The 15,964-nt window shown below is 43.1% G+C and overlaps 1 protein-coding gene across 3 annotated transcripts in view; it reads right to left on the reverse strand.

Moving 5' to 3' along the window:
* LOC139423242 (ubiquitin carboxyl-terminal hydrolase 2-like) overlaps positions 1–15,964 on the reverse strand; it is a 45,748-nt gene that overhangs the window by 1,279 nt on the left and 28,505 nt on the right. The window contains exons 1-11 of one of the 3 annotated variants that reach the window (XM_071175044.1): positions 10,966–11,534; positions 5,211–5,261; positions 4,974–5,094; positions 4,305–4,416; positions 3,959–4,069; positions 1,634–1,698; positions 1,437–1,540; positions 1,202–1,282; positions 1,004–1,082; positions 480–587; positions 7–127 (exon numbers count right to left, since the gene is read on the reverse strand). In XM_071175044.1, the coding sequence (XP_071031145.1) occupies positions 7–127; positions 480–587; positions 1,004–1,082; positions 1,202–1,282; positions 1,437–1,540; positions 1,634–1,698; positions 3,959–4,069; positions 4,305–4,416; positions 4,974–5,094; positions 5,211–5,261; positions 10,966–11,124 (1,112 nt within the window). In that variant the 5' untranslated portion in view covers positions 11,125–11,534. Of the gene's footprint in view, positions 1–6; positions 128–479; positions 588–1,003; positions 1,083–1,201; positions 1,283–1,436; positions 1,541–1,633; positions 1,699–3,958; positions 4,070–4,304; positions 4,417–4,973; positions 5,095–5,210; positions 5,262–5,460; positions 5,556–10,965; positions 11,535–15,964 lie in introns of those variants that run through there. The other 2 variants (XM_071175045.1, XM_071175043.1) reach the window with 2 other exon arrangements.

The following is a 15,964-nucleotide window of genomic DNA, read 5'->3' on the forward strand; positions in this document are numbered from 1 at the left end:
ACATACCTGGAATCATTGTAGCTGTACCACTCCCCCAGGGCTGGGTTCCTGCAGTAGGCTGTGTAGTGGCCACCCAGTGTGTTCCCAGAGTGGTTGGACACCGCATAGAGATTATACACTGCATTCACTACACACACACACACACACACGTGTTATGTCATTGACATCAGAGGCCTTCATTCAGTTTCAACAGACACCCTATCATTATTGAAAGACAATGCCTGTTTTAAGCCTGATTTACAAAGAGGATGGCAAATCTATAGACTATAAAGCAAGTCAGTTGAACTGTGTGGGTGTGTGTACTGTATGTGCCCTGAGTTCAATGAAGCCAGTTGATCTAGTCAGTCGAGCCAGTGCTTATATTAGACCACTCAATAATCAAGAAATGGCACTAAAAGCAATTCTAAAAATATTAAAGTTGTTGGAGACAGAGTGCTAGCCTATTTACAGATCTTGTTGCGTGTGTGGGTACTACTTACTGCTGTTCTCGGAGGCAAATTCCCTCATGTCCAGCTCTTTGAGGGGGAAGTTGACATAGGTAGAGAGTTTACTGGTTCGGATGCGGTTCTCTGAAAAGCGCTTGAGGTCTGGGAGACAGGCTCCGTCAAGGACAAGCACATGTACAGCTCGAGCATAGTAGCATAGATACAGTAGCTATGGACAGCATGGTAGAATAGACAGCTATTGATAGCATAGCAGCATATATAGATATTGAAGTAGCGTTGAGCTATACCTGGCTTCCGTAGCTCAGCCGGCTACCGGGTTAACCCCAGAACCATAGACATTCATTACACTGTTTGAAACATAACATTACAATGATTTTGCCTGCAAAGTTCCTAGAATTAGTTCATTAGAAACAATTAATTCTAGCTCTGGTTATACTGTGTTATTGCTACTCTTCTACATCCTATAGTAGTACAACTTCACTACTACAAGATTGAGAGTAATTTAATTGTTGGGGGAACCAATGATGGAGGCCAATATGATGTAGTAGAAAGGATACGAAGCACAAGGATCTGGGGGAACTTCTGGATGGTGAACTTCTTCGTGCATTTCCTTCTGGCTTTACACCTGCAGCATGTCTAGAGGAGAGGAAGAGGGGGTTTGGTCATTACATGTAGAAACTCAGTCTCACTCACTCACTCACACACTCACTCACTCACACACTCACTCACTCACACCAAGCGCAGTAGACCCTTACCGGTTTTTCATCTCCATCCAGTACATCTTCTTTGGTGAAGAATCGCATGCAGTCTGTCAGACTCACCTCCCCTGAACCTTTCTGCGGACACAAACACCCTCAGTCAGACACAGCTTTCACTGTTTCTTTGTGTGTGTGTGTGTGTGTGTGTGTGTGTGTGTGTGTGTGTGTGTGTGTGTGTGCGTGTGTCCATGCCTGCTTGCATGTCTGAGTGTGTACGTGTGTGTACACTGACCTTAGCGATGGGTAGTGACAAGTCCCAGAATGGATCGAACACTGTGGAGCAGTAACCACACTCACTGCAGGTCAGAGAGCTCTTCAGCTGGCCAACAAACAGATCTACACAGAGAAACAGACACACACACACGATTATACACATAGGACATTACACAAACACACACACGTAATACACACTTTTTCTCAGTCACTCACCGACCACTTTGCTGTCCTCTCTCTCTAGGTATTTGTTCCACATTTTCTTCCCTTTCTCATTGTCACTGTGGAGGAGACAAACACAGATCCCAGGTGAGTTTACAGTCAAACAAGTTGTCCTCTAGAACAGACACACACTCACTCTAACATAGATCCTGGGTCAGTTTACGTTAAACAAGCTGTCCTGTAGAACAGACACATTCCTCTCTAATACAGATCCCAGGTCAGTTTACGGTCAAACAACCTGTCCTCTAGAACATAACGGTCTGAGAACCATATGTTTCTTAGAGCTAGGTTAGAGTGTGGTTGTCCTATGGTTATTTTGCATACAACCATTCCACAACTTTCTGGGAATGGTGCAGGATAGTTGCTTGGCTTTTGGAAGATCCTCAGAACATTAAGGGAACTTGAAACCCCCCCCCCAGTATTTTAGTGGTATTTCATTACTTTAACAGAACGTTTCCCATAAGTTCAAACATGGCTACATTTCATTTACATTTTTGTAATGCTCTAGGAACGTTCTCCAACTGGTTTGACATTGTGAATGTTCTGAAATAGTTCAGAGACATTAAGATGCACACACTGGTTGAATCAATGTTGTTTCCATGTCATTTCATTGAAATTACGTTGAATTGACGTCTGTGCCCAGTGGGAATGTTCTTCTGTGGGAATTTCCTAATGGCTCTATTTAAAGTAATGTTCTCAAATCGATAAGAAACAACGTTCTTCTGTGGGGATTTCAGTACTTCAGCAGAACGTTTTCTGCATGCTTCTATTTACAGTAATGTTCTCCGAACATTAAGAAGACATTCCATAAAAACCACAAAAAAGCATTTTCATAATGTTATTGAAAAACATATACATTCTGTTCTGTGTCAAAAAAAAATGATCCTCTTCTTGTTAAGTGTATTGAGGTGATATTAATGACTTTGTGTTTCCTTTGAAATAAGGTCCGTTTGAATTCACTACAATGAACAGCATTGTATGCGTAAAAAAACATGGCATCCTGGTGGCGTAGTGGACTAATTCCATGGATAGAGAACATAAAATCATAGGTTAATGCCTAAGCAAATTCATTTCCATGTGTCCTATCAGTGCTTGGAGCTCAAAACCATTAACCCAAATTAAGCTAGCAGTGTTATTAAAAGTCTTATTGAAACATGTTCTCAGAATGTTATTTAATTACCTTCAAATAACCTATCATTTCCATTCTCAGAACGTTAATAAAACCTTCCAGGAAAACTTTCAGGGAATCATAGTAAAACATTATCAGAACCTCGCTGAAACCTAAAAATGGATGTTCCCAGAACAGATAAAATGTTCACTTAAAAAAATAAAAAAAATATGATTCCCCTGTCAGGAAGCCATATGTTTCGTTCACAGCACCAATGGGAAACCAAACACGTACATTCCCACAACTTCCAAGGAACCAAATGTGCTAGTTGGGTCCTCTAACACAGATCCCAAGTGAGTTTACAATCAAACAAGCTGTCCTCTCCAACAGACACACTCCTCTTGAATACAGATACCAGGTTGGTTTAAACTGGGGCACCCAGTCTTGGTAAAAAAAGCACTTAAAGACATGCTCTGGTACTTTGCTGACTAGCAAGTATTTTTGAAACCTGCAGCTTTGGGCTATATGTGGCAATGTGTAGTTCATGCATGCATAATCTGTTTAAAGAATTACTGACTTACTTCAATCAGCCACGAAGTACCTAGTTTGAAAGCAACTGTTTTCTGGAGGCTGTCCTATGCCATTTACCCCCACGTGGGCCAGCCCCCTAGCAATTCTAGTTACAGCCTCTCGCCATTTGAGTGAGAGCTAGCAGGATGCACACAGTAGAGGAGAGAGCAATGACGTGGTGCACATATCCACACATTTGTGAAGTAGTGTACAATTTTCAGGGACTACTTTTGGCTCGTGCACTACTTTCAGAACTACTGGCTAAAAACTATTCAAAAGTACCAGAGAATATCTTTAACCAATAAAACATGACTCATTATAAAGGCAGTTAACTGCCTGAATGCCATGAGGCATGTCTAGGCATGTCTAATCCGAGGAGAACAGGTCAGGTTCATTATCTACTGGGCACACACTGTTTGAATCAACATTGTTTCCATGAAATGCCGTAGAACCAACTTGGAATAGACGTTGAATTAATGTCTGGGCCCAGTGGGTGGGCACCAAACAGAAGAAAACGGATTGAAAAGGTAAGGGACTACCAGGCTTGTCCACTAAGAAACGCAGATTTTCCTTTTCCTTTTCAAAATGGTTAAAACTACTGAACATGTCCCTGGGTTGGTGCTACAGGAGGTGAAACTTACGAGAGGTGGTCAATGTCCTCGGCCGGGAGCCTAGGCCGCACTGTCACCCTGTTGACCTCGTTGTGGAGGCCGTCCAATAGGAAACGCAGGAACTCCTGAGCGTCCTGCTGACTAGAGGAGAGAGAGAGAGAGACATTTCATTTCAAAAGCTTTCTTTTTTTTTCAACCACAAAATAAGAATTTAAAATGAAAGATATTAACAGACCTTACTGGGAAAGGGAGAGAGAGCGAGATGCCGTTTTTAACAGTTAACACTAATTTATGAACTTGCGTTCTCGCGGCACACGTATGACCATAGAAATATAATTACTAGAACAGACCACAGCCCTTTTCTGAATTCACCTACTTGTATCCCACAAATTTGGGCGCGTATCTCTGGATCTGGGTCTTGAAGTCTGAGGGACTGATGGCCTCGCTGCTGACTGACGTCCATAGGGTCTGAGTGAGTTTGGCAAACTCTGTGTGTGTGTGAGAGAGACGGGGAGACCGAGCGAGAGAGAGACAGGGGAAAGAAAATGAGACCACTTTTAGAGCCCTTGTACTGTGAAGCAGAGGTCACATTGCAGGGGAGAGGAGCCATGTGAAGAATAACAATCAGGTAGAAGACAGACGTTAGCTACTGATCAAATGTTAATAATTTCCAAACCGTGTGTGTGCTTGCGCAGAATAGCTCCTATAAATTTCAAATGAATTTACGACACAATCTGTCCAAGTATTAAGCATAGAGGTTATGTTACACATTAGAGGTCAGTATTTTAGTGTCCCCAGGTGGTTCTGGAAATATTCTTAGGATGATAATTATGCTGCATAATCATAGTTAGTGCTTCTTTACACAATGTTGTCCTAAGGGAAATAACGGATTATTATTATGTTTTATTACCAAATAGTCCACACTGGCCCACTTCCAACCTTCTCAGAATTTGACAGCTGGTAACGTCCCAATGTTATTCTAACAATGCACTTTACACTCAGGCTTAAGTAAAGTGCTCCTTGTTGGATCAGTAGTGTGCCTTACCCTCCATGAGAGCGGTCTTGGCCCTGCAGTTGTTGAGGTCGGTGCGGTGCGTGTTCCTCAGACAGTAGTCCCTCAGGTCAGAAGTGTTGCTCAGACACTGCAGGATTGAGTTCATGAAACACTACACCAGGACAGAGAGAGAGGAGAGACGACATCAGATCCACTACCAACCAGACCAGACATAAACAAAGTGTAAAAACAGACTCGTGTTTGTGATTGAAGTAATGGTTTACTCACGGTGTTGCCGAGGTTTCTCAGTCCCACCAGGCCTTGAGGACTCTTGGAGTTCTTTTGAGGCAAAGAAAAGAGAGACGCGGGTTAGAGCACAGCAGAAATCTTTCTTCACTCAGTCACACTATGGTACATACAAGAACATGGGACCAAACACGAGGTCACCAGTTTAAGCCTGCTCTTGTGAGTCAGGCAATATAACCCAGAGTACTGAAGTGAGTGAGTACTGAAAGAAACTGGTGGTATTACTATTTACCCCCGCGGAGTATTTGACTCTGTTGTGAAAACACGGACATTAGAAACTGGGTAGTTCGAGCCCTGAATGGTGATTGGCTGAAAGCTGTGGTACATGACAAAACATTTATTTTTACTGCTCTAATTACGTTGGTAACCAGTTTATAATAGCAATAAGGGACCTCTGGGGTTTGTGGTATTTTGCCAAAACACATCTAAGGGCTGTATCCAGGCACTCCGCTTTGCGCTGTGCGTAAGAACAGCCCTTAGTCATGGTATATTGGCCATATACACCACACCCCCTCGGGCCTTATTGCTTAATTATACACAGTGCATGAACTATATGGCCTTTGATGACAGTAGTGTACACTGACATGTTGGATGTTCACTGGAGTGGTGTAACGTTGTCTGAAGGGTATGGTATTACTACAGTAACACTACGGTGTAAGAGCTGGGATGAGAATAGTCGGCATACTGAACATATGACAGCGTCTGGCGGCGTATACCGCATTCCGCATGTGTGCGAGAGACTCACGGGTTGTCACCCTGTCACACGGAGCACATAGTATCACTGGAGGAATCTGCCACTGCTCTGCTAATTGTCACCATTCCACAAAGTAACACCGCCACCAACAGGCTCCTATTTTATTTGCATTTATTTTATTTAACTAGGCAAGTCAGTTAAGAACAAATTCTTATTAGGTCTTATTTACAATGATGGCCTAGGAACAGTGGGTTAACTGCCTTGTTCAGGGGCAGAATGACAGATTTTTACCTTGGATTCGATCTAGCAACCTTTTGGTTACTGGCCCAACGCTCTAACCACTAGGCTACCTGCCGCCCTTGAGGTGATAACTTTATAGCAACCCACGTGATAGAATTCACGGGGACTTGTGCTACACATGGGTAAGAGAGTGAGTAGCCCTACAATTGCTATGTTGGTTGTGTTGGAATGGATCTCAATTATTTAACATTTACTGTACGGAGAGATCTAGGTAATTCAGCAATTAACTGTCCCTATTCAACCCATTCATATGAATACTGGGTTAAGCATAAGCGTAAATTCTACACTGTATAGATTATAGACTTAGCTTGTGTCAATGTCAGTGTCAATACGGTCACCACACATACACTACATGGCCTAAAGTATGTGGACACCCATTCAAATGAGTGGATTTGGCTATTTCAGCACACAGCCATGCAATCTCCATAGACAAACATTGGCTGTAGAACGGCCCGTATTGAAGAGCTCCGTGACTTTCAACGTGGCACCGTCATGGATGCCACCTTTCCAACAAGTCAGTTCGTCAAATTTCTGCCCTGCTAAAGCTGCCCCGGTCAACTGTAAGTGTTGTTTGTGAAGTAGAAACGTCTAAGAGCAACAACGGCTCAGCCGCAAAGTGGTAGGAAGACAGACGATTTTTACGTGCCACACGGCCGAGTGCTGAAGCATGTAGCGCGTAAAAATCGTCTGTCCTCGGTTGCAACACTCACTACCGAGTTCAAAGCTGCCTCTGAAAGCAATGTCAGCACAATAACTATTCGTTGGGAGCTTCATGAAATGGGTTTCCATGGTCGACCAGACGCACACAAGCGCATGCGCAATACCAAGCGTTCGCTGGAGTGGTGTGAAGCTCGCGGCCATTGGACTCTGGAGCAGTGGAAACGCGTTCTCTGGAGTGATGAATCACGCTTCACCTGCTGGCAGTCCGACAGATGAATCTGGGTTTGGCAGATGTCAGGAGAACGCTATCTGGCCAAATGCATAGTGCCAACTGTAAAGTTTGGTGGAAGAGGAATAATGGTCTGGAGCTGTTTATCATGGTTTGAGCTAGGCCCCTTAGTTCCAGTGAAGGGAAATCTTAAAGCTATGACATTCTAGATGATTCTGTGCTTCCAGCTTTGTAGCAAAAGTTTGGAGAAAGGCCTTTCCTGTTTCAGCACGACAATGCCCCCGTGCACAAAGTCTAACCTTACGGGAACCCACTAGACAGACCAGGTCTTCCTTGAATACTGGGTTAAGCCATAAGCATATAGTTGCTTTACTCTATAAACTATAGACTTGTAATATAATTGTACATTAATCAATCAAATGTATTCATGAATCCCTTTTTACATCAGCAGGTCACAAAGTGCTATACAGAAGCATAACATTTTAATAATTTAGCTGATGCTCTTATCCGAGCAACTTACAGTTAGTGCATTCATCTTAAGATAGCTAGGTGAGACAACCACATATCAGTCTACATTCTCCCCCCCCCCCCCCCCCAACATCAGCCGTAATGTGTTAACGTAATCTTCCCTGAATACTGGGTTACACCAGTTCTGGGTTAAGCAGGTTTAATGGATAATGTTGCTTTTCTGAGCTAACTGCTACATGTAACCCACTGTATACAGTGTCCCCGTAATACACATTGCTGTAATAGAGGGACATTTCCGGGAATTGGAAATTCTTGGAAGTTACATATTAATATTAAATATTCCTCTAGTGTTCTAGCTAGTCTAGTCCAGATTGAAGTGGAGGGTTTGGTGAAAGTGCATCGCTACATCTGCTCATCTGCTGACGAATGAAACACCTACGGGAGGCAGCACCCGCCTGACACCACAGCTGACAGGACTGGGGTGGCATCACACGTGCATGTGGGTGCAGTATAAACACAAACAGTCAGGCACACACAGGCTTAAAAAGAACATGCACGCACACACACACACATGCCATAGACACACACACACTGTGAATGAAGTAGAAACAGCAGTCAGATGCATGTGAGTCAGTGACTTTCTCCTGTCCCACCCCAAACCACTCCACATACTGTACAGTATGTAGCACCACAATGTCACTTCTCACACCCATACAGGTACCAAATTCCTCATACTTCTTTCTCAGAGTTCACTTTCCACTAGTAGAGCAGTGCAGGCACTGACTAAAGGCCAAATTCATTGAGCTGGAGTGCGAGTACTGAGTACAGACAGTGCTGCTTTACATGGCCCTTCAGAGAGCTTGTCTGGGCCCACTCCTCATCGTTAGCGCTGAGACGGACCATATGGCTTGAGCCGCATGCACAGGTCAGTTTCTCACACCCTGGGTAGAAATAGCACCAGAGCCAGGGACACTGTTACAGTGATTACTGAGGAGAGGCCTGTAGAGAATGGGCTCTATTGGCATGTGGCTCACTCAGAACATGGAGGGACGTCCAACAATAAAGGGCCCTGATTGGCTAACGGCCCATCTGTTCTGAGGAGGCAGATATTCCATTGGTTGGCACAGGTTGAAAGTGTAAGAGTGGTGAGAACGCTGTGTTCTCCAACCTTGCTTTGCAGGACTAGTCACAGCCAAACAACTTGTGACTGGGCGCACACACGCAGGCGCACACACACAAAACCCGCTTCATAGCTCTCTCATACACACACTCATACCCACATAAAGTTGGCATATGGTGCCCCACCCAGCAGCCACACCACCGTAGGTGGACTGTACTGCCCATACCAATAAGACTAGAAACTGTGGTGGATAAATAATTGATAACGTATTAGAACCATTGATAATGTTGTCAAAGCAGCAATAATGTTGCATTACGGTTATGCGATGGTTGTCACTGTGACGGTGCTGACTGAGGAACATTCTGCTCTCTAGATGTCCCCGTAAAGGACATCCATATCTTTAGGCCCTCAGCCCATTCCGAGGACCGACCCATGCACCCAGTCACCCACAGCTTACTGTACAGTACATGAGATAAGACGAGACGTTCTTGGAGACACAGGCTGACATTCCTTATCTATTGGTGTTCGTTCAACGTCATAAAACAACGGCACGCCCCTAATTGTTAGTGTGACACAGGCCAAATGGTGTTAACAGTGTTCTCGATACCCTAACGTGTGTTGAGGTTATGTAACAATAGGCAAAATCAGGTTATCTTCACCCACAAGTGCTGATGGGACCTTCCTCTATCAACCAGGGAACACGGTGAGGTAAGACAGTGTTCTTGGTCAAGTGTATACTGCGGTACGTTTGACTTTGAAGGGCTAAGCCGCAGTCACTGATGGCCATGATTATGAATGGTGGTTTGTTTGGTGTTTCATTGCAAGGTTTTGTGTTGAGAACTTGACTGATAGAAGGAATGATAGACAGGGTGCTATCGGGCACTGTGAGCCTTTGGTTTGTCCACTAGGGGTCATCCTGTCATTTCCTCAGGGTTATTCATGTAAGGATTAATGAGCCGGTATTCATAAAGGGTCTCGGAGTAGGAGTGCTGATCTACGATCAGTTCCCCCATGTCCATGTAATCATATTCTGTATGATCTTAAAAGCAAAACTAATCCTAAATCAAAATCGTACTCAGATGCTTGATTCTGTCTATGTTGTATGTTATACAGGCCTTTAGTCCATTATCCATATATTTTTAAAAAATACATTCTTTCAAGAACGACTAAAGTACTGTGTAGTGTTAACGTAGTCTGTGCCACATCAGATGATCTTTTTTTCTTTAGGCCTAATTCTTCTCCTTTCAGTAGACTATAGTGCATGTTGCATTGGAGCTTCAGAAGGGAAAGGCACAAATTTGTCCCTGTCACTAATTCTCTGTACTGTACAGTGTAGCCTACATTCAGGGCCAAAAAAGAACAGCTGGAATGGAAGAAAGCAGGCCTATATTATGTGCATTACGGCCAGCGGTGCACAAACTCCTACTCGGCTTAGAGCAGTGGTTCCCAACCTTTTGCTGTTACTTCCCAGAGTAATCCAGGGGGTCCTGGTTGAGAAACGCTTGTGTACAGGATGCTCCGAGCTCTGTAAGAACTGCTAAACTGCAGATTATGTAACCAAATAAACTGCACGAGGTTACAGTAAATTGACAGGCAGGCAGCTGTTTCGAGCACTGTTTTCAGATGCCTGATGACTTGAACATAATGCGAAACTATTCCTATTGGATTGAAACGATTGCCTTTGAATGCTGTCATACCATATTTGGATCCACATTTGTTAACAACGCAACAACATTGAGCCTATATTGGCCTGTGTAGGATGACAACATTCCACCACACAAAAGTGTAATTCTATTATTTTATATTATCACGGGTGTCGAAATAACATGTAACTTTTTTTTTGAGAGGCTTGCCTATTCGACCTACAGGTGCCGAATTTAAATTAGCCTTGCTTCACTTTTGCAAATCAATAACTAAGCCACGGACCCGTCAAGATTCCAAGTTCCAATGTGGAAAGTGTAGTTTAAAGGGCTCAAGCTCTAAAAGCAATTTCATAACACATTTAATCTGTTGCTGACAGGGTAAAGTGACATTGTTATGTAAGTACGTAGACTATAGCTGCCAACACGATCCTTTCCTGAGGTTTATGTTGTTGATGGAAATGTCACCTTTAACTAAAACAAATCTATCCGATGATAAATGTAAATATGAAATAGGCACATAAGTCTAATATCAAAAATCGTCTGACAATTTATTCGCTCAGTCACAATTTGGGCACCGGCTACCTGAATATGCCTTCGCTTGCATACGGAATAGGCGCACTCACCTTGGCTTGATTAATAAGAAGACCCACAAATGTGGACACCAACATTGAGCGCGACATTGGAGGACTCTTCCTGCGCAGGTCCGTCTTTAGGAAGGGGAATGCGGTGACCGGCGGCTCCTCGGACACGGTGACGTTGTACGAATGTCGCATACTAGGCATGATGGCGGTGTAGGCTACGGTCTATACAGCAGACGATACAATCAATTAGAGGTGGCGATGCTGAAAAGTTGTCTACCGCGGGTGCAACAGTAGCTGGTCCCTGTGTAACGTGGTTGCACTTGGTAAGGAAAATCCTTCGAAACACTTTAATGATCAAATAAAACAGGCGTTGATGATCAATTGTCGCGATTTGCAGTCCGTCAGAAGTGAGACAACCCGATAGATCAGGTAGTCAAGCCTATATACTAGCCTTTATTTATTAATAAACAGTAACATATAGGCCCCAAACGGCACTTTGCCTACCAGAATAACATTAGACCCCAAACTCAATCTGGAATATCACTGCCTGCAGACTGAGGCCGATTCGGTTGTATAAGGTTCCACCTCTCTCAGTGTGGGTTGAATAAACTAGAGTCGGTGTGATGTGCCCTTTCGTTTTACTACACAGCACACGCCCCCTCGGACTCAATAGACGTCACGAAATATCTCATGCTTGTCGAGACGTCAAACGGCAGAGGACGACACGTTCTCCCCATTCACAGAGGAGGATGAGAACTGAGAGGAGGGTGGTGGAAATGCACGATATATCCGTCCGTCTATAATAATATATGCAATTTAGCTAACGCTTTTATCCAAAGCTACTTACTGTCATGCGTACATTTTACGTCTGGCGGTCTCTCTATATAGATCAATTTATCCATCCATATATTTTTATACTTTGCCTTACAGCATTGGCTTCTTCCACCATGACATGTGAATTTAGCTTGACAATATAATGCATAATATCAGTGTAATGTCATAAGTAAAACCTATAACATGGTATGACAAGCATTATGTCATGCTTATGGCATTATGTCAATCAAAAGTCAATAACGTCCAACGTTTGTTGCTTGCAAACTAAAGCAACAGTTGGTCCTAGCTCAAGCATTGCCATGCGTTTCTCTAGAATATTGTGAATGAATGACAAAACTGAGTCGCATTCACTAAGGATCAAACAGCGCGAAACATGGAGGGATCTGACCAATAAGAAACGTTGTTTTCGTTTTCCGTTATAGAACGTGTTGCTACGGTGTACAGTAATGAATACGACCCTGGGGTACAGTAAGAGCAATGTAACATATTACCCAATCAAACCTTTCCCTGGAACAGAGCTTCTTTTTTTATGCAAGCAGATATTTGGCATACCAGGGTTGTGCTCATTAGGGCACACAGTCGAAAAGGGTTTTGCAACCGTGAACGAAAATTAGCTTTCCAGTTCAGGTATTCCCTTCCCCGTTTTCTGCCATTTGGGGTCCAATGAACTCGACCCTACTCCTAATTGGCCCATCATCACTCTACAGTCATTTTCAATCTGTACGCAGAATAATACCAGCTAGAGGGGGTGTTAAGAAAAAGTAATACATAAACAGGAAACCCAACAACCACAAACACAGCTCCATAATCTTACGAAGGCAAAGTGTCGCTTTTCGCCGAATCATTACGTAAGCAGCGTGGAACTGACCCGTTCCCTGAGAATCAGTGCATTCCTCTTATGCAACGCCACTTACGTAAAGTTGGGAGTTATGGTCTAAAAATCATATCTAGATTTTTTCAGTTATGTACAATTCACGATATATATCTCGATTTAAGTGTTATCTAAATAAGCTTTTTGTACAATTAAAGGTAAAACACACTGCATTGCAAATAGTCAGCAATAATATAATACATTCAGGGATTGTGAAATTATACCTAGGCTAAATATGTGCCTTCCACAACCATAAGACCCACTAATGATTTATTTATTTTATATAACATAGATTAATCTGTCTTTTATGAAATAATCACTGATCTGGTATTCAAGTCGGTCTATTAAAATGCCCTTTTTGTAAAAAAAATAAAATAAAAAATGACCATGCATAATGCACACTGGGGGAAATGGCCAAAATATCATAACATGGTATTTAAAAATTGTTTGACAGTATTTTATGTTTTTGAATAATAAAACTCCTACATTTGCTTTATGAGTAATGCATGACCCTAGGGTGGCAACACATACATTCTAAGTGATTTCAAATGGGTCTTTCTCCATTCTGATTGTTTTATACTTTAATTCAACCCAAAATAATTTCCTGCATTTTCATAACATTTCTCAATTTCCTGCACTCATTTTAGATAATTTCCACACTTTCACATAGGGCTGCAAAATATAGAGGCCTTATTTGTAACCCAAATGTTGCAATTGTGATTTCACGTGCGATTTACATGAAAAAAAATGTGTGTGAACTGTTGGAATCATGGAAATATGTTTATTCTAATTCTATAGTTAGAATATAAATCATTGTGGGCACTTTGAATACAGTGCTGTTTGACATGACAATGAATGAAAATGCCAGGAAGGAGTTATTGTGACAGGGTAGGAACCAAAGTGTTGGTCAGTGTTTCCTAGGGGACCCTATAATCTGTGGCTACATTAAATGTTTCTTCATGCAGCCAAAATATACTGCTCAAAAAATAAAGGGAACACTAAAATAACACATCCTAGATCTGAATGAATGCATGCTCCTGATGAGGTGGCGGATGGTCTCCTGAGGGATCTCCTCCCCGACCTGGACTAAAGCATCCGCCAACTCCTGGACAGTCTGTTGGTGGATGGAGCGAGACATGATGTCCCAGATGTGCTCAATTGGATTCAGGTCTGGGGAACGGGCGGGCCAGTCCATAGCATCAATGACTTCCTCTTGCAGGAACTGCTGACACACTCCAGCCACATGAGGTCTAGCATTGTCTTGCATTAGGAGGAACCCAGGGCCAACCGCACCAGCATATGGTCTCACAAGGGGTCTGAGGATCTCATCTCGGTACCTAATGGCAGTCAGGCTACCTCTGGCGAGCACATGGAGGGCTGTGCGGCCCTCCAAAGAAATGCCACCCCACACCATGACTGACCCACCGCCAAACCAGTCATGCTGGAGGATGTTGCAGGCAGCAGAACGTTCTCCACGGCGTCTCCAGACTCTGTCATGTCTGTCACATGTGCTCAGTGTGAACCTGCTTTCATCTGTGAAGAGCACAGGGCGCCAGTGGCGAATTTGCCAATCTTGGTGTTCTCTGGCAAATGCCAAACGTCCTGCACGGTGTTGGGCTGTAAGCACAACCCCCACCTGTGGACGTCGGGCCCTTATACCACCCTCATGGAATCTGTTTCTGACCGTTTGAGCAGACACATGCACATTTGTGGCCTGCTGGAGGTCATTTTGCAGGGTTCTGACAGTGCTCCTCCTGCTCCTCCTTGCACAAAGGCGGAGGTAGCGGTCCTGCTGCTGGGTTGTTGCTCTCCTACGGCCTCCTCCACGTCTCCTGATGTACTGGCCTGTCTCCTGGTAGCGCCTCCATGCTCTGGACACTACGCTGACACACACAGCAAACCTTCTTGCCACAGCTCGTATTGATGTGCCATCCTGGATGAGCCGCACTACCTGAGCCACTCGTGTGGGTTGTAGACTCCGTCTCATGCTACCACTAGAGTGAAAGCACCGCCAGCATTCAAAAGTGACCAAAACATCAGCCAGGAAGCATAGGAACTGAGATGCGGTCTGTGGTCACCACCTGCAGAACCACTCCTTTATTGGGGGAGTCTTGCTAATTGCCTATAATTTCCACCTGTTGTCTTCCATTTGCACAACAGCATGTGAAATTTATTGTCAATCAGTGTTGCTTCCTAAGTGAACAGTTTGATTTCACAGAAGTGTGATTGACTTGGAGTTACATTGTGTTGTTTAAGTGTTCCCTTTATTTTTTTGAGCAGTGTATTTATGCTTTGCCTATTTCTCTTTGATTTAGAAGATACTGTTGCACAAACAGCATGCTGATTTAGGCCTACACCATCACTGGTATCAGGCTGTATTAGCTATCTACTTTTGCTCTGACTAAGTATATTTATTAAATAGATAGCTAGCTAGCCAACTAGTGATTGGCATTAGAGCCTAAAATTATTTAGCTAAACTTTCTAAGAAAAGACAAACTAGCTGTTTGCATATGTAAGAAACACAAATTAATAGTGTAATTATAGAACGCTTGTGGATTTATATTAAGAAGCAAAGTGGAAACAACATAGTTGTGATCAACATTGTTGCATGTGTCACTCAATGACCAACAAATGTGTTCATTGAGTGACAGGGGGCGGGGCTAGGTCTGTGTGGAAAGTGGCATGGAGAGAGAGAGGAGAGGGATGACTCAAGTAGCGTGTAAAATATGCACACAGAATTTTGCATTTAACAAACAAAACATTAATATATCGTTATAGAAGGTAAAGTAAAAATCCAAACCGGTCAGTACATCAATACTGGTATATAGTCAAATCCATTATACTGCCCAGACCTACTAATAATGACTAACTTCTTGTAGCAGGCATTATAGAAAATTAACACAGGTCTCAAACAATCTTCCAAGCACAAGCCAACGTGCTAGTGAGTAGCCAGCAAATCCTTGGGCAGCCAACTTTTGAAGAAAGCTTGGAGTGACATTTTACCTAGAAGGAGTCAGGGGGAGGAAAATTGTACTGTTTTAAATCTAATTACCTGGATTTTTACATATTGGCTTAGGCCTGTGACCAGGGTAAAAAAAAACAGGTCAGGTCTATTCAAAATTATTTGAATATTAAATTAACACAAAAAAATGTACAACTTTGTTACTCTGAGATTTTGGGGGGATGAAATTTAAAGTATGCTAATATTTTTAACACATTTTTTAGGTGGTTTGACACTTTATTCAGAAGGTAATGAAATTAGAGATGGGGAGACAGGCAAATGGGAGAAACCGTGGGAAGGTCGGAAGCACGGATTGATCCCTATTCTCCGGTGGA

Source organism: Oncorhynchus clarkii, chromosome 12 (genome assembly GCF_045791955.1).
Source record: "Oncorhynchus clarkii lewisi isolate Uvic-CL-2024 chromosome 12, UVic_Ocla_1.0, whole genome shotgun sequence".
Taxonomy (NCBI): Eukaryota; Metazoa; Chordata; class Actinopteri; order Salmoniformes; family Salmonidae; genus Oncorhynchus; species Oncorhynchus clarkii.